This window comes from Epinephelus moara, chromosome 6 (genome assembly GCF_006386435.1).
Source record: "Epinephelus moara isolate mb chromosome 6, YSFRI_EMoa_1.0, whole genome shotgun sequence".
Taxonomy (NCBI): Eukaryota; Metazoa; Chordata; class Actinopteri; order Perciformes; family Serranidae; genus Epinephelus; species Epinephelus moara.
The window spans coordinates 24,128,112-24,149,715 of NC_065511.1; the positions used below are offsets into that span (position 1 = coordinate 24,128,112).

The 21,604-nt window shown below is 40.6% G+C and overlaps 1 protein-coding gene across 2 annotated transcripts in view; it reads right to left on the reverse strand.

Moving 5' to 3' along the window:
* phldb3 (pleckstrin homology-like domain, family B, member 3) overlaps positions 1-21,604 on the reverse strand; it is a 42,148-nt gene that overhangs the window by 2,350 nt on the left and 18,194 nt on the right. For both annotated transcript variants that reach the window (XM_050046771.1, XM_050046769.1), the window contains exons 6-14: positions 19,652-19,834; positions 13,252-13,362; positions 9,270-9,371; positions 7,950-8,037; positions 7,298-7,463; positions 3,789-3,870; positions 3,261-3,410; positions 2,336-2,555; positions 1,879-1,964 (exon numbers count right to left, since the gene is read on the reverse strand). In XM_050046771.1, the coding sequence (XP_049902728.1) occupies positions 1,879-1,964; positions 2,336-2,555; positions 3,261-3,410; positions 3,789-3,870; positions 7,298-7,463; positions 7,950-8,037; positions 9,270-9,371; positions 13,252-13,362; positions 19,652-19,834 (1,188 nt within the window). The remainder of the gene's footprint in view (positions 1-1,878; positions 1,965-2,335; positions 2,556-3,260; positions 3,411-3,788; positions 3,871-7,297; positions 7,464-7,949; positions 8,038-9,269; positions 9,372-13,251; positions 13,363-19,651; positions 19,835-21,604) is intronic.

A 21,604-nucleotide genomic window follows, 5' to 3' on the forward strand; every position in this document is an offset into this window, starting at 1 on the left:
ATTTGCAACCAAGTATTAAAACTGACTGTTTAATTGATGATTATGTTAGTTTGTCCAAATACTTATGAGCCCTTAAAGTTGGGGGACTGTGTGAAGAAATGGTTGTAATTCCTACACGGTTCATACTACATTTTTGAAAAAAGCCTTAAATGAAAGCTGAGAGTCTGCACTTTTAGCAGGTATTCATTGTTTCATTTAAAACCCATTGTGGTGGTGTACAGAGCCAAAATGACGACAACTGTATCATTGTCCAAATAATTATGGACCTGACTGTATGGCACACAGGAGAAGATTCACTTGGCTGTAATCTGCAACCTCACCACTAGATGCCACTAACTCCAACATACTAGACAGTACAAGTCTAGTGAAATAAAAGTACCACTTCAACAAGTTACAAATAAAAGTCCTGTTTCCAAATTCCTACCAAAATAAAAGTAGTATTATCAGTTAAATGTACTGTAAGCATCAAAGGTAAAAGAACTTTTGCTGCAGAAAAACTGCCCCCATTACTGATACATATTATTACACATTATGTTATTACATTGTTAGTGCTGAAGCATCTGTTTATTACAGTCCAAACTCCACCTCATCATCTATAAAACCCTCCACAACCTGGCTCCTCCCTACCTGTCAGAGGGGAAAAGTCCCTTTGGTGAAACACTGGTTAATTAATCAATGTATTTTTAATGTAGAACCTTAATTTTAAAAAGTAACTGGTAACTACAGCTATTTACTAAATGTAAAGGACTAACAACTACAAAATTTCCCCATGAAAAGCAGTGGAGTATAAAGTAGAAAGAAGCATTAAAGGGAAACAAATAAAAAGTACCTCAAAATTTTACAGGTACATGGTTTAGTACTTGAGTAAATGTACCTCTTAGCTACTTTCCACACCTGCAGTTTTCCTGAAGGCAAACCGTTTTGTTGTTTTACATGAGCAGTTGTAAAAACTCCTCATGGTGAGTTATGTAAACACACAAATGACAGGGTGTCCAGTCGTAATTGTTGTGCAATTTTAAACCCACAGTGTCGTGTGAAACTGGGACTTGCCATCAGCAAACAGAGCTCTACTCTGCAGTGTTACTGACACCTGACACCAGCCTTTGATTTCTAATACAGTGACTGTGGAGATCATCTGTCGTTAATCCCATGCAAATCTGCTGTGCCTATATGCCAATGCAATGACCCACTGGAGAGGAAATTACCTCATATCTTTAACCCTTTCCAAACTGGAGTGACATCACTTTTCTTGTGCTGCTGTCAGATGCCTTTTGCAAGTATTTTAACCTTTAAAACCTGAGGACATTGTTGAGATTTCTTTTTAAAACATAGGAATAAAGGGAAAGAGCAGCTTGATAAGCAATGTCCCACATATTTTTAATGAATTTTCTTGTTTGTAATTTAGTCTTTTCTGCTAATTTCTTGCTAATTTTCTGAGGGGCATTTCTTCTGTTGTTGCTCATTGCCTTCTTCTCATATTCTAAAAAGCCAATTTGCTCAGGTTTTAAAGCGTTAAAATAAACTTTATGTCATGTGAGCACACCACAGTGAGCACACATGGGGAGTAAATTCCCAAATCACTTGAGATCCCGAGGCAGATCTAGTTCAGTTAAAATAGTGCTCAAACAAAGATATGCTCTGAGAAAACCAATATCTGACATCCAAGGCCTATTTTAGTCCTGAAAGCACATTGTGTAAAAAGGCACCAATCAATTGTCTAAATTGTCTAGACTGGCCTGAACATTATGTAAAGTCTCCAGAAGTCCAGTTTAAAATCCATCAAATCCAGACACTTGGCACAGACCCTCAGCAGGGCGAAAAACTCCACAGACGTTGATAGATTTCTTTGAGTCAGTGTGTTGGTGTATGAGAACTCACAGAAGTGGCTGTTCGTAGATGGTCGAGGTAAACTTCTTCTATGGCCTGAAAGTATATGACCCCCTTCAGTTTCCTCTCATCACAGTCTGCAACACAAGAAAAAAATACTGTAACAACATGCCCATTAGGATTTGATGGATCTATTCAAGGAAAAAAAAGTTATCACCACTTTGTAACTTTATAATGCATTTAAAAAAGATGTATCATTATCTTAAGTCCTCTTTTTTTTTGACTGCACGGAGGTAAAGTAAAAAAAACAACAACTGCTTTTAAAGTTGTTTTCTCTTCATGAAAAACATCTTTTGGGGAAAAACAATAGAATGCACAGCAGCATAAGTGGAGGATGGAGGCTGGAAAATAATCCTGCTCATAGAATATGATTTTACAACATGTCTGACTTCCTTTCAGCGAGTTAACAGTCAGTATGTGCACACACATCTCTCCCAGCCAGTCTAACCTGTATAGTAGGCGAGTCGTCTGTGGTCCATGTCAAACAGGAACCATCTCTTCTTCCAGGTCTTGACCCTCCCCCCTCGTTTCGTCAGGAAGCCTGCGCAGCGCCGAGACGTCAGCCGCAGGTCCGCGCAGCCGGTCACTCCATGACCCAGAGACTCCACGTGGGCCCGGAGGTCAAAGTTCGGAGACAGGAAAAGGGGCAGGCTGCGCGGCTGGAGGGCCTTCAGATGATAAAAATGTAATTGTATGGGTCATGATACTGAGTATTTCTGTTTGGCCTGAAAAGATTTGTTCTGCTTTTTCTTCTACATATTCTGTGTCTACTTTACCTTGTCCAGATCCCACACTAAAGTCATCACTTTTACAATCATCACGAGCAGGCTGTGTAAAAATCAGCCAGATTTAATCAAAGTAACTGCTTTGAGTTGAAGTAACATTTTTTCGACTTATATAATGATATATAAGGGAAACACCAGTTTGAAATCTGCCTTTACATGCAACCCTGCTGATTTTTGAAGTCATGGTGAGAAGCCAGTTGATAGTTTCTCACTTGGCAGGTAATTCAACATGATCCTGACTTGCCCCTGGAGTTTAAGGTTCAGAGTTTGAGATCTGGGTGATGCAGAATAAACATGGAGATATATTTATTCTAAGAAGTTTATAATAGTTATGGTCCGGACAGTTCTGCTGACGGCCCCTCCTGTATTTCTCATGTCTTTCTCCTCTTCCTCTTTTCATCTTCCTCCTTCTTTTTCTTCCTCCTCAAAATGCTCTGCCCCAACTTATTATATCTTGCTTTCCTTTTTTACTGATGCTTCTTGTTACTGCATTACTCTCTTTGCTACTGTAATACTGTAAATTTTTTTGCTGTGAGACTGATAAAGGATTATCTCAACACAGCCTTATAGTAATTATGTCATACATACCTCTGGGGAATTTGGGAGAGAACTGGCCTTTGGTTGCTCCTTTGGTTCTGGCTCTGGCCTTGGTGGGGTCTCTGGCTCCGGTGGTTCTGTTTTGGGAGAGTTTAGCTCTTTCTGCCGTCTCTCCTCCAACAACAAACGCCGTCGCTCTTCCTGGGTGCACACATGTGTCACTGATCATTATTCTTCTTCCAAATGATGTGATTTCAGTGTAAGAAACTTAGATAGACAATGATGAAACTGCTCTAACAGAGTTGTGTTTATGATGGATTCCTGGATGAAAGAAACCTAACATCAATCTACCACTAAACATTTCCCTGTCTTGTTTCACACTCCACATAAACTCACAATCGCACGGCATTCGCCGATGCTGCAAACACGCATTACAAACATCCACACATCTGCTGGCTGTTTTCCTGGACCATCATGTGCGAGCTGAGTGGGTGTCAGTGATCAGACAGCCGTGTCTAATGCAGTGTGTCGCTGGAGATTAGAGGTGTCAGCGAGTGTTTCCCACGGCAGGTGACTCACCCTCTCTCTGAGCAGCCTCTCTCTCTCTGCCTTGGCTTCCCTCAGTTTCTTCTCAATCTCCATGAGATCCAACAGAGACGGGCTGTGAAAGGAAGGGAAGTTAAAGTCAGAAATCAGAATAACTGCATCAGGTTCGTACAGCAAAGGATGAGATGCAAACAACCCTAGTATGTGTGGAAGGGTGTTAAATCCTCAGAAGTAAAAATCAGGAGCAGCACTGCAATTAAATTGTTTATTCACACAATCAGTGCACCGTCCTGCCACTGAGATCCAACTCTCCACATTTAGCATATAAACTGTGTTTGCTTTAACCAAATAAAGCTGGTATTACAGTTACCATGCGGCATTATGAATATGTAAATATAAAAACAAACAAAATGATCAAATTCCATCAAACCTTCATTCAGAAGTTAATTTGTACTTTGTCAATCAAAACATGACTTTTCACAGCGACATCAGAAAAGTAACACTCCAAACAGACCAAATCATGAACAAGATCATCAAATCCTGAAAAAACTCAACATATGTTGACAGACACAGAATTTAAAAATTTTTTTTTTTTTTACATTTTATCAAATAAATAATTGTCCTACAGTCTATCACCATTTCCTTTAAATTTTGCTGAACATCACACTGAACACTGCAAAGTTAAAGCACCAAACAGTCATAAATAACCCACTGTAGAGTTGTCACCTTGTGGTAAAACATATTATTAAATGCTCATTTAGACTTATGAGCAATACTGATGGACGAGTTTAGACTCACTGTTACCTTCCTTATAAGGCTCAAATATGTTTTGCGTCTCCGGGCAGATTATTTGAGAGTTTTTTTAGTCAAAGATTGTTCTTTTGATAGTAAAGGTTGCTGACCCCTGACCTAAACTATCATATTAATGCTTAATTAAACTTTGCACACCATGCCATTGAGAGGCATGTCACGTGATGAGTAACACAGATGAGCAGCATGTGTCACTTAAACGGTAGACTTACTTTTGAGCTCGGACTGTCTACCCTTATTTTGTTCCAATACAGGTAACTTGATGTCAGGTATGATAATAGCTGAGAGTTTCAGCTGTGACATCTTCAGATACTATGTCTACTGTGTTCCACTGAACAGTTTATACTGGACCTGCTTTAATTCACATGTTAAGTTATAGTCATTGAAGTTATGGTTTACATTGCAACTTGTTTTTTGCTGTCACTGAGGTATGAGCTACACTGAGTGTTGAGTTCTAGTCAGTATTTTACACTGGCATTATAATAACTTTGTTAGCTATGTACTCAGATTTAAAGGTCCAATCTGTAGGATTAAGGGCAATATATTGGCAATGGAATATAACACAGTAAGTATGTTTTCTTTAGTCTACAATCACCTTAAAGTAAGAATCGTTGTAGTTTCGTTACCTTAGAAGGAGTCATTTATATTGACATAGGGAGCTTAAAAACGACTACAATATCTGAATCTACAGCGGCCCAGAACGGACAATCAAACACTGGCTCTAGATATGGCCATTCTGTTTTTGCATTGGCCACTGTAGTTTGCAGCCCGTCCAGGACAAGAGTGGCAGAAAAACAATGACTTTTTCTTTGTTTTGAAAATGGAAGAGACCTCTGCGGATAATTCTGCTCCCTATAAACACCCTCCGAACGTCTGGATCTTATCGTTATCAGAGAATAAATGTGAGCACACATTAGCAGGTGCTGGCCTAAAGCCCATCTCTGACATGCTGACAGCGTCAGAGAAACACTGATTTGTAACATGGAACTGCTTTATTCAGTGTTTTTGTCAATTTAAATCACTGGTCCCGTTTGTTTTGGAGAGAAAGAGACCTCTGCAGATAATTCAGCTCCTACTGAAAATGTCCTGAACGATGAACACTGCCTAACCAGGAGGTGTTTCATCTGGTTGCAATCGCTAGAGCACACTGAATCCCCCTACATCTTACACACTGGACCTTTAAACCTTTGCACCAAGTTGCAGTCTCATTGTGAATGTTTGAATGGTGCAGACCAATCAAAAATGCAGCTAAAAGTTCTGTATGTGAAAAAGTTAAAATAAAAGAAGAGGCAGTGTTGCATAACTGACTCATGCTGCTGGCTGTGTGTTTTGTTACTTAAGGGGGGCATGAAAAAGTGAGCCATCCCTAATTTATACTGCATTCATTTTAAAATGCATACTAGTCCGCCGAAAAGATTATTATAAAAAAGAAAACTTGAGTTGTGTTTTAGGAAGGAAACCTTTTTTGTGGCAAATATTGTTTATAGAGGTAAGGACAGAACATCAAGTTCTTTGTTTACAGTGTAATGTAAGAAGATATTTTCATGTCTGACAAATGTTTCACCACTGCAACAATATTTCATGGTGTTTTATGAGTCCATGTGTGCACGACACAAGAAATAGGCTGGCTTTGTACTCCATTTACAACCAGTTAACAACACACTACACTTTACTGTTGCTGCTGCTGTGTTTTAGTTGTGGATACACACATTTACACTCTGAGGGTCCAGAGTCAAAGTCCTTATTGAGTTGCTGATACTATTTGTTTCTGGGCCAGCAATGGTGCAATTCTTTAGATGAATATACTGGTTGGTTTGGCCCTCATTCCTACCCCTAATTATAACAATGTACTTACCAAGATAAGATCTGGGAACGTTGATGTTATAATGTTTGGTCCAGAGGGACTGGGGAGGCATGCGTTATTATGGATCATAATGTGACTGGCTAGAGTCCAAAATGTTCATTCAATCATAGCCGACAGACTTTTGAGGAGCAGCGGCTAAAAATGCCCGATAAAAGTCAACAGCTCCACATGAAGGGGTATGAGGACACTGGAGGAAAGCTGGCAGAGGGTCCTGGGCCATGGACACAAACCTGGCGACCCTTGTGCCCTCCCTGTGTTTCTCTGGCTGGAAGCAGAGCACAGCCCAGGTCAGTGGGGCTTGCTGGAGGCTGCTTAGGGGCTGTGCCATACAGCGAGGTGGCTTAGAGTCAAGCCAGGGCCCGCAGAACATTCTGTGGACTTTACCAGGGACCGAGAGGCAGTGAGAGGAGAGCTAAGGCCCGCAGAGCAAGAAGAGGTAGAGCAGAAGGTCTGAGGTGTCCGTGCCCACAGCTAAGTGCCCGCTGTCGGCTATCCTTTAGTGTCCACACACCCCTGGATGTGGGGCCTCCAACATGCCCTGTGGGCCCTGCCTCTCCAGCCCCGGTTAACCCTTCAGTTTTTTAAAAGCAAAGCACATATGAGGACAGACTCTGTCGCTGTGATCTTAGTACAATGCGCACCATGTTACTATAAACAATGTCAGTGGAAATGATCTTTTATGGTGACTGCACCTTCTATTCTAAAATAAAACCCTTCACACACCAGATTTCTCCATCCTGTGAGCAAAGGTATAAAAATGTCCCTACTGCTGCACGTAAAGGCCAAAGCAGTATAAGCACATTAACAAGCCACCCTTCATTTCTCTCTTTAAGACAGTGCTTATCACACCAGCAGAGCAGTAACTGACCTGGCAGCACGAGAACTCGTTGCACTGTTGCACGGGGCGAGGAAACCGCCACCGTTGCTGGTCCCAGGTCTGTGCACGCTGCTGTGCCCATTGCTGAGCCTATGGGAGGGGTGGGGGGAAGTGAAAGGCTCTGGGCTCAGGCTGTCTGGAAGCGTCCTCACCAACCCTGAAGGAGGAAGGAGATAGAAGAAGACACGGGAGAACAACATGCATCGGTCAGGTTGGATAGCTTTATATAACATGTGTGATGTGAGAGAATTTGTGCAACCGTGTATCAAGATGATGAATCACATAAGATGAAGAAATTTCAGTTACAGCTTTAAGAACAGACCGAGCAAGAAGAGGGACACCTGGCAAGACTTGACATGACGTGAAAAATAGATACTACTGACGAAATTAAGAATAAAAGCTCTTCTGTGGCTCATCCGGTCTGTACAGGTAAATCCTGCTTTCCACCAACGTAATAACAACCTGCTGACTTTACTGACACACCTTTGATTTGACTAAAAGGGAGGGAGCTGAACAAACAGACAAAATGAGGACATAAGTGCAGAGAGAGTGAGTGTTGATTGTTCTGTATCACGCTGCTCTCAGCTTAAGCAATCAAGAGCACAATAGGAAAGAGAAAAAGAGGGCTGGTAGTGCAGCTCACCCTGTGCTGACAGCGGCCTGTCGGTGAGTTTATTGTTGCGATGCGAGCTCCTTCTTCTGGGCAAACTGGCAGATTCTTTGCATGGTTCCTGCGAAATGAAACAAAAGAATGTTGAGCATGAGCTGCGTGATTTTAACTTCAACTTTGTTAAACTAGAGCTGAAGCAAGTAGGTGATGAAACAACTATCACAAATCTAATTTACTAGGCTTTTTTAGCACTTATACACCAAAATGCACAGCTAAAATTTTCTGTTTTTCTTTGCTGTCTGTGACATTAAATGAAGAATCCTTCTGTTTCGCACAAATCAGGACATTTTAAAGGAATGCTTCACCCCAAAATGATAATGTGTATATCAATTACCTACCATGTGCTGCATTGAATTTACAAAGGAAACTTTGTTTTTCTCACATGCCTCCACAGTGAACGATGAATCCAAAAACAGAGACATGTTTTGACGACATGAAGTGAATGGGGGCCGCGTTTAACAACTGCAAAACAGTATTATTACTATTATACCTATATTTGGTATATTAGAACATCCATTTACAAAACAAAGAGGTCTGCTGGCACTGACGCCTGGTGCTACCTGGCTACCTACCTGAACAAGCTGGAAGTTGGGATTTCAACTGAAAGTACGAGCAGAGTTCAAACGTGTTGCCGTGCTACTCATATGCATAAGTTTATCAAATGGTAAGGTTTTAACAAAAGTGCATGTCTTTAGGAAGTAGTAAGCAGACGAATGGATAAATGAGACTTGGATTAAACTGATGTTTTGATAAAGTTTTGTTGTTGTTAAATGTGGCGCCCATTTTCTTCAATTCATCAGAATTGTCTCTGCTTTATTTATGTATTTATTTATTTCATCTGTAGTCCCTGGGCAGGAAACAGAGAATCATTTCTCTGCTAAAAGACACCATTATATAAAAAAACAGAACAACAAAATAGAGCATATTCATGACAAAACGGCTTCAGCAATAACAACAGCAAGACAACACAACATTAAGTCATCGCAACAATACAACTACAACATTAAGATATAACAAGATTTCATAATGTTAGATCAAGTGTTTGAGCTCATGCGTTTTTGGATTCTTCGTTCACTGTGGGGGCATGCAAGAAAAACAAACTTGTCTTTGCAAACTTGAGGTAACTTGGGGTGAGTAACTGACAAGTATTTTTCTAAGAGGTCACCTTGGACTCTAGAAAGTTGTGATGGACATTGTCTGACATGTCACAGACTAAAAGCTTGAAGGCATTTTAATCAATAATGAAAAGTTAGTTGTAAACACAAACTGTATCCATGGTAACATGCTGAATACCTGAGGAGGCTTGTGAACCGTCAGAGGGGAGAGTGACATCATGCAGGGAGCTGAGCCGGTGACGTTCGACCAATTGGCAAGCGGCTTCTTCTCTTTGAGAACCTGTAGGACCAGATTCAGTTTCATTTGAAATCCAGGAACGTATCTCTGATGAAAACTGGCATCAAGGCATAGTTTGAATGAACTGCGGCGGCAGGGACGACTGCAAACACATCAACTGCTGCGTTCGACATACCACATCTGACTGAGAATGAAAACTCCACTTCCAAGAAGGATCGTAATGAGTTAAAAATTATCATTGCCTCTCTATCTTTCCCTCTAACCCTCCCTCCCTGCTTGACTCACAAACACATGAGCAATTCAGACGCCACATGCAGTCCACCGTTTAACCCTTATCTCTCTCTTTCATTACTCTACACCAGAACATGCCCACAGCCGCAGGGAGTGTGTAGACAGTGAAGATTTATACAACAGCAACAGATCCTGGGTATTGTTTTCCTCTACATCTGTTTCTTATGTCCCTTGTTACAACATCCAACCGGATTCAATTAGCCTGAACTATCTACTACACAAGTCAATTTCCTTCAAGCTCTCAGCATTACAGTTCACTACACACATGTCAAAAGTGAACCACTTCCTGCACACAGTCCTACTGTCGTCATACACACTTGGTCATGCTGTCTGACACTGTCTTGTCTCTCTCTCCTCCTCTGTACCGCCACTCCCTTCTGCCCTCCCTCCAGCTGTTCCCATTCTGCCATTCAAGAGAGCTCATGAACTAAACAACACATTTTCTGACAGACACAATTTCAACACTCCAACAGATCCATTTAAGAGCATTTTTGGGGGGCTTACCGCTTATTGAAATGATGTGGAACCTCTCCCAGCTCGCCTTCAGTCTCTCTCACACATCCACGCACACACACTCACATGTCTACACACATTCACAAAAGCAGCACCCTCCCTCACACTGCTTACTCCACCCTCTATTGCTGTCCTTCCCTCCCTCTCTTACTCACTCGCTCACGCTCCCTCTCCCACTTTCTCACTCACTCATGCTCCCTCTTTATCTCTCTGTCTCTCCCTCCGTGTGTCTGATTTGCTTTTTCCTCGTCCAGATCTTGTCTCGTCCTCATTTTAACCGGTGCTGTCATAAGTCTGATCAAAGGCAAACCACCGGCACAGCTCAGTTTAATTAGTGACTGAGTAAATCACATAACTTTGGAGCTGCAAGTGTTCATAATAAACATTGATAACACATGGCAGCGTTGGACGAACCACAGTCATTGGATGGTTTTGATAAAATCGAATTGAAAGCCCAGGGAAAAACAAACTTACAATATGTTTTGAAGTTTAGCACTCTAAGACTGAGAGATCACTGCTCTGTAATCACCAGGGTTCTAACACTTAAGGCAAGTTAGATTTAAGACTTAAAGACTTTTTAAAGCCACTCAAAATGACATTTAAGACCAATTAGGGACACATCAGGGATTTTGCCCAAATGTTTATCGTAACATAAAACATGACTTTTTCATCTTGTAGCTGAGGCGAGGGTAAAACAGAACACAGAAATACACGTTTGTTTTCTTGGCATTTTGTGTTTCGCACTGTGATGTGCGATTCTACTGCCTTCATTCCCATCGTGCCAAATATAATAAACCGAGCCTCCTATGCATTGCTTTGTACTGGTTTCAGCCATGCTGCCAAATCTTTGTTAAACAGACAATTTTTGTTGAATTCACAGTTCCCCATGTCGTCCTGGGTACAGTGACAGCCAACAGACAGTGGCTCCTCAGCTCTGAGCATCCTGCTGTAAACAAAATATGAGCATTGATGATTCCACAATCCTGATCTGTTTTCATTCATTTTCCATAGTCGCTTATCCTGTTGGGGGTTGTGGGGAGGCTGGAGCCTATCCCAGCTGACATTGGGCGAGAGGCGGGGTACACCCTGGACAGGTTGCCAGACTATCACAGGGCTGATACATAGAGACAGACAACCATTCACATTCACATTCACACCTACGGACAATTTAGAGTCACCAATTAACCTGCATGTCTTTGGACTGTGGGAGGAAGAAAGCCCCAGGAGAAAACCCACGCTGACACAGGGAGAACATACCCACTCCGCACAGAGGGGCTCCCCCACCCCTGGGTTCGAACCAGTTACCCTCTGTGAGACACCAATACTAACCACTGCACCACTGTGTCACCCACAATTCTGATCTGTCTGACGTTAATGTGAGAGGAATTTAGTCTTTTTTTTTTTAAATAGATATTTTGAGATTTTATAATGCAACATCAAAAAAATGATTTATAAAATTCTTCTTCCAATGTGTTTGTATTTTTAAGATTTCTGAAAGACTGATTCAAGATATCTTAATACCAAGTAAGGCCTTAATTTTTGTCAATGAATGCAGTGCCTTTGAAGGCTTTTTAAGGATCCACAGCTACCCTGGTAATCACACTATTGAGTAGTATAAATAGAAATGATAACAAACTAATCTCAAGTCGCCAACTGTGGCTCAGGAACTTTCACTCCTTAGGTTGATTTTCTCACCCAACAGTCATCTAAATTTACCTTTTTTCTGTGTTCTTGATGCATCATAGTATATATATCTCTGGTAGTGGATATACAGTAGATTGCACACTACTTTTTATGAGGCATTGTGAAAATTTAAACTGAACCCTCTTTAAATCTGTGTCTTTATTCGATTTCGCTTCTTTCATATCGCTCTATGTTTTCATATACTGCTTCCTTTTTATATTTCTCTTAATTTTGTACGGTTTACATATTATACCGACCTGTGTTTTTCTTTTTATTGATACTTATTTACATATTTGTTTGTGTTTTTCTTCTACTGATGCTTCCTGCTTGCACTATCCCTCTGCTGCTGTAATCTCATCTTGCCTCTTAAAACGAGATGATGCATCTGAAAAGTCTCTGTAAACAATTTATTTGTTCAACCAACACTACATTAGCTGCTCTGTGGGAATTTTTCAGGTCCAGAATAAGGGTAACACGTCCTGCTTTGAATTCAGACATTCAAATAAACTAGGCGAACTAGGAAGAACATGGGGTCGATTTCTTACACAGCCTCAATTTTTATTAATGTACTGATTTCTTTCTTTTGGCAAAATTCAAATGCCATTTCCAATCAAATATTAAAGCCAGACTAATGAATGAATCAGAATTAAATATTCCTCTTTGTCGTTAAGTAGCAATAGTTTAGGGTTGAAACAATTCCTTGATAAACTCGAGCAACTCTTTTACTAAAAATCATGAATGCAAATTCTTTGCATCAAAGCTTCATTTAACCCATGATTGTATATACAGTACGCTGTGTAATAATAATTATTACTGTGGCACAACGCACTTACGCTGTGGACAGGTGACGTGAAGAAGACACCTCAAAATAGAAGACTTGATATAATACGCTAACTGCAAAATGGAAGAGAGGAAACAGCAAGAGGTGAAGAGAAGACCCAGGCCATAGAAAATGACAGAAAGTGTCCACAGTTTGAGATCAGTTCAAGCTGAAACAAAACAAAAACCCTGTGCAGTGTCTATTGTAAAACAAAACTAGTTTAACAGCATGACAGCAATACTTTTACTGAGCTAAAGTGAGCCAACTCAGGGACATAACAACAGGAAATAAAATGCTGCAGTCAGTTTGTGAAAGCCTGAGCTTCATTCATGTTAGTATGATAGTCTCTCATACACACACACACCCCTACTCCCCTCACAATGATGCATAAAATATTCCAAAAAGTAAAATATCAGGTGGTATTTGTCTACAAAGGAACCAATTAGTTTTCATTAAAGAGACCCGTCTTATCCATTACTGCTCTTTAACAAAGCAAAACTATTTCTTATCCCATTACTTTATGGATTAATCTGTAAAATACTCAGTCACTAAATTAATAGCTGCAGCCCTACAGTGGTTATAGTGACAGTCAACAATATCATAAATCACTCTTACTGTTTGGCTTGTGTGGACGAGGTCTCTCTTCTCTTTCCTCAAGGCGTTCAGCTCTCTCTCCTTCTCCCTCTCCATCTCCTTCAGCTGTCTCTCCAACTGCTGGACGCGATCCTGAAAATTCACAACATAATTCCCATCAGCGTGGACGGCCATATGTTTTCTCCCCCTCACAAGAAAAGGCATGTGCTGTATCGGATTCATCTGGCTAGCCTGAGTTGACCTAATCTTTTCATTGTGTTACAGTGTGATGTGGGTAAAACATCCCTGATGTGCAGGCGAATGCGAAGCCCTGAGCGGAGCTGATGTCCTCAGCCGAGACACGATGCAAATCAAACATACATTTTGCAAGTTAATGAGAGACACGAGTGGGACACGTGACAGCAGCAGAGCTGTGAGTGGAACTCAAATGAAATGATGGACTCGTATTATATCAGCACCTTGGGACGGCATATGTGACACAGACAGACAGACAGACAGACAGACAGACAGACAGACAGAGGGTATAGAGATGAGCAGTCATCTGGCCACACTGCAGCTGAGTCAACTCCCACTCCTCTCACACAATCCCCCTCTTCTTCTCTCCCTCTGCGCTCCTCCTCTTACATACTCCAGATAATTGGGGAACAAATTCAATATTATTTTCACCATTTATCCATTGTCTATTTTCATATGTTCTTGTAGAGTCTGGCGTGAATGGGGGAAAAAAGGCATTGTGGAACTTCCTCTGTCCTTCCTCTTCCTCTGAATGTAAACAATAATCACATGTTGAAAGATTTTACAGCTGCGATCACTTATGAAACAAACTTGGAAATAGTGGAGACTCGTTTCCAATGAAAGTAGATAGCAAAGGCTCCAAAAGTTGCCCGATGATGTCATATGCTCATTTGCATAGTGGTGACATCATGACACATTACAAGGAGCATTAAAATTTCACTTAGATTCAATAGAAAAACCCTCAACCATACATTTGAATTGCATGGGAGTTATGGCACTTTTATCATAGTGCACCCTTATTTTATACAGTCTATGAGTGCACCATTTTCTCATGCTTCAAATCCAAAGAGCAATAAAATAAATGCTGGCACCCATTCTGTACATTTCTAACATAAAACTTTGGGGAGCTCAACACTTCCAGATTCACATTGCTTGCAAGCAGACTCTCTGGAAGGCTAGTGAATGAAAATTCAGTTTTCTCTGATTTGAGGTATAGTGAGAAATTTAGCAGATGGGGCTGGATTGGGCACACCTTGATGAAACCTCCCTGCAACACGACCAGACAGTCCTTATCCTGGAACCCACAGGGTAAAAGAAAGCCAGGAAGACCAAAGAACACCTGGAGAAGGTCTGTCGAGGCAGAATCAAGGAATCAAGGACATCCTGGAAGGATGCCGAGAAGATCGTCCAACACCGAACCAGCTGGAGAAAGTTTGTGAATGACCCATGCTCCCCAAGGAGTAAGAGGGTTTAAGTCAAGTGTAATTTTCAAGAAAGAAAGAAAGGCTCAAAATGAAACTTATCAACTTGAAAAGTTTTCTATGTACAAGTGAAGCGGTGATATTAAGCACAAAGTGATGACAATGATGAGAATTTGTCAAACGGACAGTCTTTTTTTGGGGGGGGGAGGATGTTGTTTGTGATACGTTGAAATAAAATGGCAGCAAGCCCCAGAATCTTATTTTTGCTCCAGTCCCCTTTGTGTCAGGATACTCCTTACCAAATTTCATACTTGTTTATGCCATCGTAGTGCCCTAATATTTGCATTTACATCATTTCGCCAGAAACATGTCCCAAAAAAGGGGTTTTTATGCTGGAAACAGGAACAGGAAGCAATAATAATAATAATGAAAAAAGGTAGCAGGAAACATCATGAGGGTTGGGCCTGGCTCTGGGCCTAATGGAAACTCACTACAACTGAACTCCCTTGTCACCTCTCCTCCTGCCTGTCCCACAACTACTGCATGGAGGATAAAAAGAGAGGGGAGACACCCCGCACTGATGGTGGAGAAGCTGTGGACTACAATTACTCTGAGCAGAATACATGGGAATGAATTACAATATAATATATTTCTCGCTTTTGGCTTATGGTCTGGTTATGTACTGAATTTGTCGCTAGTCACTTCTTAGAAATGAAGTCACTAAGAGGATCTGAAAAGTTGCTAAATCTAGCAAGAAACTCATCACGTTCTCAACACTGCTCAGAAGTTATTGGTGGGTACATGAGATTCAAGAGATGTTTTACTGACCTTTGGACTCCTCACATTCACTGTCCATGCCATGAAATTTCCTACATTCATGGTCCCCAGAGGATGACACCCTCTGACTCTAGTGATCCTCTGACTTTCACCCTAGCGTCACGTAAAAGGTTAACATCTGTGGTTTTGAGTTACATGTCTTGATATCACTGGATGGATAACCATCACATTAAGTCCTGACAATTATGACTCCTGCAGGATGAACTAGCGCCATCATCAGGTCAAAATGTTTCACTTCTCGAATACTTTGGTTCATGAAATACCTGAAAAACTAGTGACATTTCTATCAGTCTCAGCTGTAGCTTGCCTTGTGTTTTGTGCCAATTTGCAAATATTAGCGTGCTAACACACCACGATAAGATGGTGAACATGATAAGCATCATACCTGCTAAACATCAGCGTGTTAGAATTGTCATTGTGAGCATGTTTCCTGCTGCTGTGTCTAAGTACAGCTTCACAGAGCCACTAGGTCTGTCTACTGTGAGTCCTCTTCAGACTGCAAAAGATGGATTATATTCTCACCTCCTCAGGAGTTTAAAATGAGAAGCACTTGAGCTTTGTAACAGAGCCGACAATGTAGACACCGTTGGGACGAGCACGTGAAGTGAGCGTTAAATACAGTACACAACACTGCCACGTTTTGTGATCACATACACTTGTTTCTAAAGATCAGACACTGAATTAGATATCTGAGAACATATGTTCAACACAACAAATCACTATCCAAATAAAGTACACACCAGGGTGCCAGTGTCTCAACAGTTGGCGCCTCACTGCAGTTGTATATTTAGGATTTATCACTCAAGTGCCAACATGTTCCAGGTCTCTTCAAATTATCGCGTGAAGCCAAATCTAAATTGTTTTACTGTCTCCCAATTTGTTCTATTTCTTGACTCTCTCTGTCACAAAGCTGCAGAATGAATGGCTTAAAAATGACGATCATTATCTCGGTTTACACAGTAAATCAGATTAATTAGGTGCTGTATTGTCTCTCTGGATTTAGAGTGCCTGTTCTGGTGCGTCCAATCAAGCCTGCTCTATTCAAAAGTAAACTGTCTGGCCTTTTTCACGCTCGCTTCCCAAACTGGTTTTGAGCTGAAGGTAAATACACTGGATTAGTACTTTTAATCTTTTTTATTCATGTATTTTTTATACATATATTTTTTATATTTTTATATTTTATTTATCTATTACATATATTTTAATAATATTTTTTTAAATATATTTTTTGTATTATTTTATATAGTTTTCTTTGTATTATATGGTGACATTATTGTTTTTATTGTCTTTAATTGTCTTGGTTTCCACTTGTACTTGGGAAGACACATCAATTTCATGAATATTTAGATACTTCATTTAATTCAACCATTTAAAATCAAGCTGTAAATAATAATCATCATTATTATCATTTTCTACCAATCTAAAATACTCCAGTGCAGTACAGCTATGGCTTCTTATCATTAATTAATAATCAGTATCTCAATGTTGAACAATAATAATCCTGATTATCATTTTAGGCATGACAATGTAGCCTCGCTCCAAAATTTTCCAAATCCCCTCATGCGTTTAATCTTTCCATCTTCTCCACTCGCTGCTTTGCTTTCTTTGTGCTTACTCTTTGATTCCTCTCTCATGGTGGCCTCTGATGTAATTAAGCTTGCCGTCATGTGACAGTGTCGGGGTGATGCTGGTGAGAGTGAGGTAAAGAGTTCATGCTCGTGTCACGATTTAACAGGAGGGGGGAGAAATGAGGAGTCTTAACCTGCAACGACAACCATGGACTGTGAGGAGAGTGTGTGTGTGTGTGTGTGTGTGTGATTGCGCTGTGATGTGGTGTGGTAGTGAGCCCTTCAGGGCCAATAAGCCAAAAATGATGATTTTTCATGGTGCAAAAAATAGAATCTGAGCAAGATTTATAGCTTTGTTGATCAATGCCAACAACTCTGTGATTATTGTAGGAGGAGCTCAGATTTGTGGCTTTCAAGTTGACTTACTGCTCTGCCCTCTCCTTATTTTAACTCTGAAAAGAAGAAAATTAGTCTCACATCTGGGGGATGGTGCAAAACATTGCAGCAAGAAAAGCAACTGTTTTGTTTTAAAGAAAGATATATCACAAAGGACAGAAAAAAAGCTTCGGTAAAGGTTTCTGTTGCTCTGCTCAATGGTTTGTCTCACTCCTCCCAGTCATGAAGATGCACACTTTGTGTCAGTTACTGGTCACAAATAGCTGAGATGGATGGAGTGGGTGGCTGTCCGAGAATCAATCGAGACTGTCGGAGTAGAGGCTGTTAAAGGTTTCAGTTATTGTTGGGTTATTAATGCTAAATAATCACTGTGACATCACACTAACAACAAATATCAGGTAAACAACTGCCACAGGATTTGACTTACGGACATAGGAGAATACGGAGATATAACTGTCCCCAGTCAAAAGGACCCAATTCCAGTTTAAAAAAATGTTTGCCATGGGTTCTATTTAAAGTATCACACACTAACAGTGGGTAGGGGAACTCATCAGTCAGTTCAGCTCAGTCATTTTGATGGGAGAGGCATAGATGCCGCAGATTTCCTTGTGCTCTGTCGATGACCGTAAATACTGCTCCTCACTAAGGTAGGATGATGTTTAAAGTCAGAAATACAGAATTTTATTAAAATGTTTTATGACTATCAAATGGAATTGATCAGTTCAAGGAAACTCCCCCTGCTGCTGTGGACGTCCAACACTCAGCTAGAACATCCGTCCAAAAAGGGTGTTGCCTTTGCTGCCAGAGTGGAGCAAATGTTTGCTCCTCCTGTCACATGTCAGGATGCCCTGAGCACAGAATGAGCCAAATCCTGTGCTATAACCGCCCGCAGCGTGTGGTGTTCATAGGTCTGTGTAAACACTGTTCATTTAACATTATGTACAAATTGAAAAATCCAAAATGGTAAATTATTTTGTATTGAAAGACAAATAAGTTTGAATGACTCTGGGTTTAATTCAATTATTTCACATTGGGGTGAAAATGACCTCGATAGGTTTCACCATATGAATGCAACATGCAGTAATGTTTTCCAAAAAATAACTGAAAACTAAAAAAAAATACCAGAATCAAAGGATGGTAAAGAAGCTTCTAAGTACTAATGCAGAGTAACTTGGGGTAAGCGGGGGGCTGGAGCCTATCCCAGCTGACATTGAGTGAGAGGCAGGGTACGCTCACGTTCACACCTACGGCCAATTTACAGGCACCAATTAACCTAACCTGCATGTCTTTGGACTGTGGGAGGAAGCTGGAGTACCCTGAGAAAACCCACGCTGACACGGGGAAAACATGTAAATTCTGCACAGAAGGGCTCCCCAACCCCCAGGGTTTGAAATGCCAACATGTAATCCAGCGACTGGTTTGCACGCAACAGCGTTATCTCACTGTCGGTTGGACCAACTGCTAGTTTTGGATAAACTCAAGCCATTGTTTTCTTTAGTCTGTGGCTCAACAGGTAAATTACAAAAAACCCAAACCCTTCTCCACTAATTATTGTTACCCTGGCCCCCTATACACAACAAGACTTAACTATTTTCTCTCAATATCTCATCTGTTTCTTTGCCTCTGTTGGCTCAGCACCATTAAATTGTAGGTACATGACACAGTGGTTTTCTCTTCGAGTTATTGTGTGCAAACATCATGATTCGGTCCATTATTTTGGTTGTTAACACACAAAAGAAACAAAAATCTTTCATTAAAATTAGTGACTTTCAGGTGAGGTGAACCTTTAAACTACAATCAAACTAAATAAAATCTGTTATAGCTTTGTATGTATGCCCGAGGGGTGGACAAAATGAAAGGAACATCTTACAAGTTACAATAATCTGAAGCATATGCACATGTGTCTGACACAGACTTAATGCATGTAGAGCTTAAAGATTCCTTCTTACAGGTTGGACTTTGTGTGGTGTTCCTATTATTTTGTCCACCTGCTCTAGTCTGACGTCACAAGTCTGCACTGAAGGCAGATCTGTGTGAATGTTAACCTCCTGTCAGCCTGCGAGGGTAAACACTGACATGAAGCACGTGACACGCAGATAAGCTGGAAACTTGTGTAACACGTCAGGAGCAGCTGTGAAATTCTCTGAAACAGTCCTCCTATGACACACTGTTGTTGTTGTTTACCTGCGCTGTGTTGATCGCCTGCTGCTGACGTGAGATCTCCTTCTTCATCTCCTCTCCACTCTCCCCCTCCTTCTCATCGTCCGCCGCGCTCTCATCCTCCTCATCGATGCCGCTCTCTTGCTCCAGAACACGAAACTCCCAGTCCTCAAAGGCCCGAACTGCCGCTTCCATCACCTCCTTCTCCTGCAGTGACGACACAGATATGAGTCTAATACAGGGGTGTCACTCATTTTAGTTCATGGGCCACATACAGTTTCATCTCCAGTGGGCCGGACCAGTAAAACCACTGCATAAAACCTGTATATAACACCACCTCCAAATGATTCCTGTTCTTTTAGTGTAAAGAAGTGCATTCTGAAAACAATCATTCATTTACAAAACAGATGATAACGTGCACTTTTTCCAAGTATATCCACTCCTGTGTAGCAATGCTGACGTCACCACACCACACAAACTAAGGTGGTAGCTACAGGGACAGCAGGTTAAGTTTTCCCTGCCTCACAAACCATTTATAAATAAAAAACTTTGGTAGAGCCTTCGCAATAGGGTTTCAACAATACTGTTTTCAGATAGAAGAATGAAGCTAATTATTGACAACATTTTGCACAAAGGTTTAATATCTCTAAATATGACCACAATAATTGTTATTTCGCATTTTACATAAAGCAGGCTACTTAGTGTTTAACTTGCTCCTGAAACCTGGCACCTCTCAGCCTTTACAAATGCACCAATATACGGTGTGCAGACTCATCCAGTAGGCCGGATTGGACCCTTTGGCGGGCCAGTTTTGGCTGACGGGCCGTATGTTTGACACCCCTGGTCTAATACAACTAGTTTTTAACAGCTCTTATTTTTAATTGTTCAGTAGGTTCACTTTTTTAAAATGCTGTATAACAAATTAAATCTCTTATTGGTAAAAAAAAAAAAAAAAAACAGCACTCAGATTTTATTAAGCAACAACTTTGTTTTTTAACTTCTTTGCAAACTAATCCATGAAAATATGATTTTCTAAAAGACAGACTTCAGTAACAGCTATTAAAATCATATAAAGCATAAAGTTGTTGTAATGTTGTATGAAAATAGAGCTAATTTTAATATGCTGCATCCCCATTTAGTTTTTTTTTATTTCAGTATTATAAAAACTGTTGATTCGTTCCAAAAACAGTAACAATAATATCTTCATATTAAGATATATATTTTTTTAACTTTCATGACAAAGGAGTTTGTGTGCAGATGGTGCATCAAGGCATTAACTATCCCAGTACAGAATTAAATGCTTCAGTATACCTCACACAAACAGAAGACAGCAAATAACACTTGAATTTCATACTTTGTATTACTCAGAAAATCTGTATCTATTGATATTTGTCAGAGTAAGCACTGGTTTTAAACGGTACATGATGAAGGATTTCCTTAAAAACAATGCATAGACTCATACAGAAGTGATCCCTCACAATCATCACATATGACCTGCTAGGAGTGTGTGGTTGTGTATTTATCTGCAGAGACTTTGCCTCCTGCCTGAATTTTCTTCTTATCTTGCTGTGTACAGGATGTTACAGGGCCCAAGGTGCAGGTGAGGTCAGGACTTTTTTTCTAAAAAGGTAGCAACCAGGTGGCAGACCATAAGCAGCACGCATCAAAGAGGAAGCAACGAAAAATATGAAAAATAGCAAAAGAGAGTGAAGCTGGGGTTGGCTTTCACTTTCACTGGTGATGCTGTTTATGTAACAGGTGGACTCTAGTGACGTCTGCTCTGTGTAGATACAAAGAGGCCCAGACTGTGGATATCTTCGGAGGCGATCTTGGTTTATTCCTCTACTGACAACAAGTGGCAAAACAAAAGCCTCTCTCATACACAACCATATAAACTCCAGAGCTAAAACACGGAAATTACCATAAGAGCAATGTCGCCTACCTCTCCCACAAAGCACAACAGCAAAAAGGGAGAGG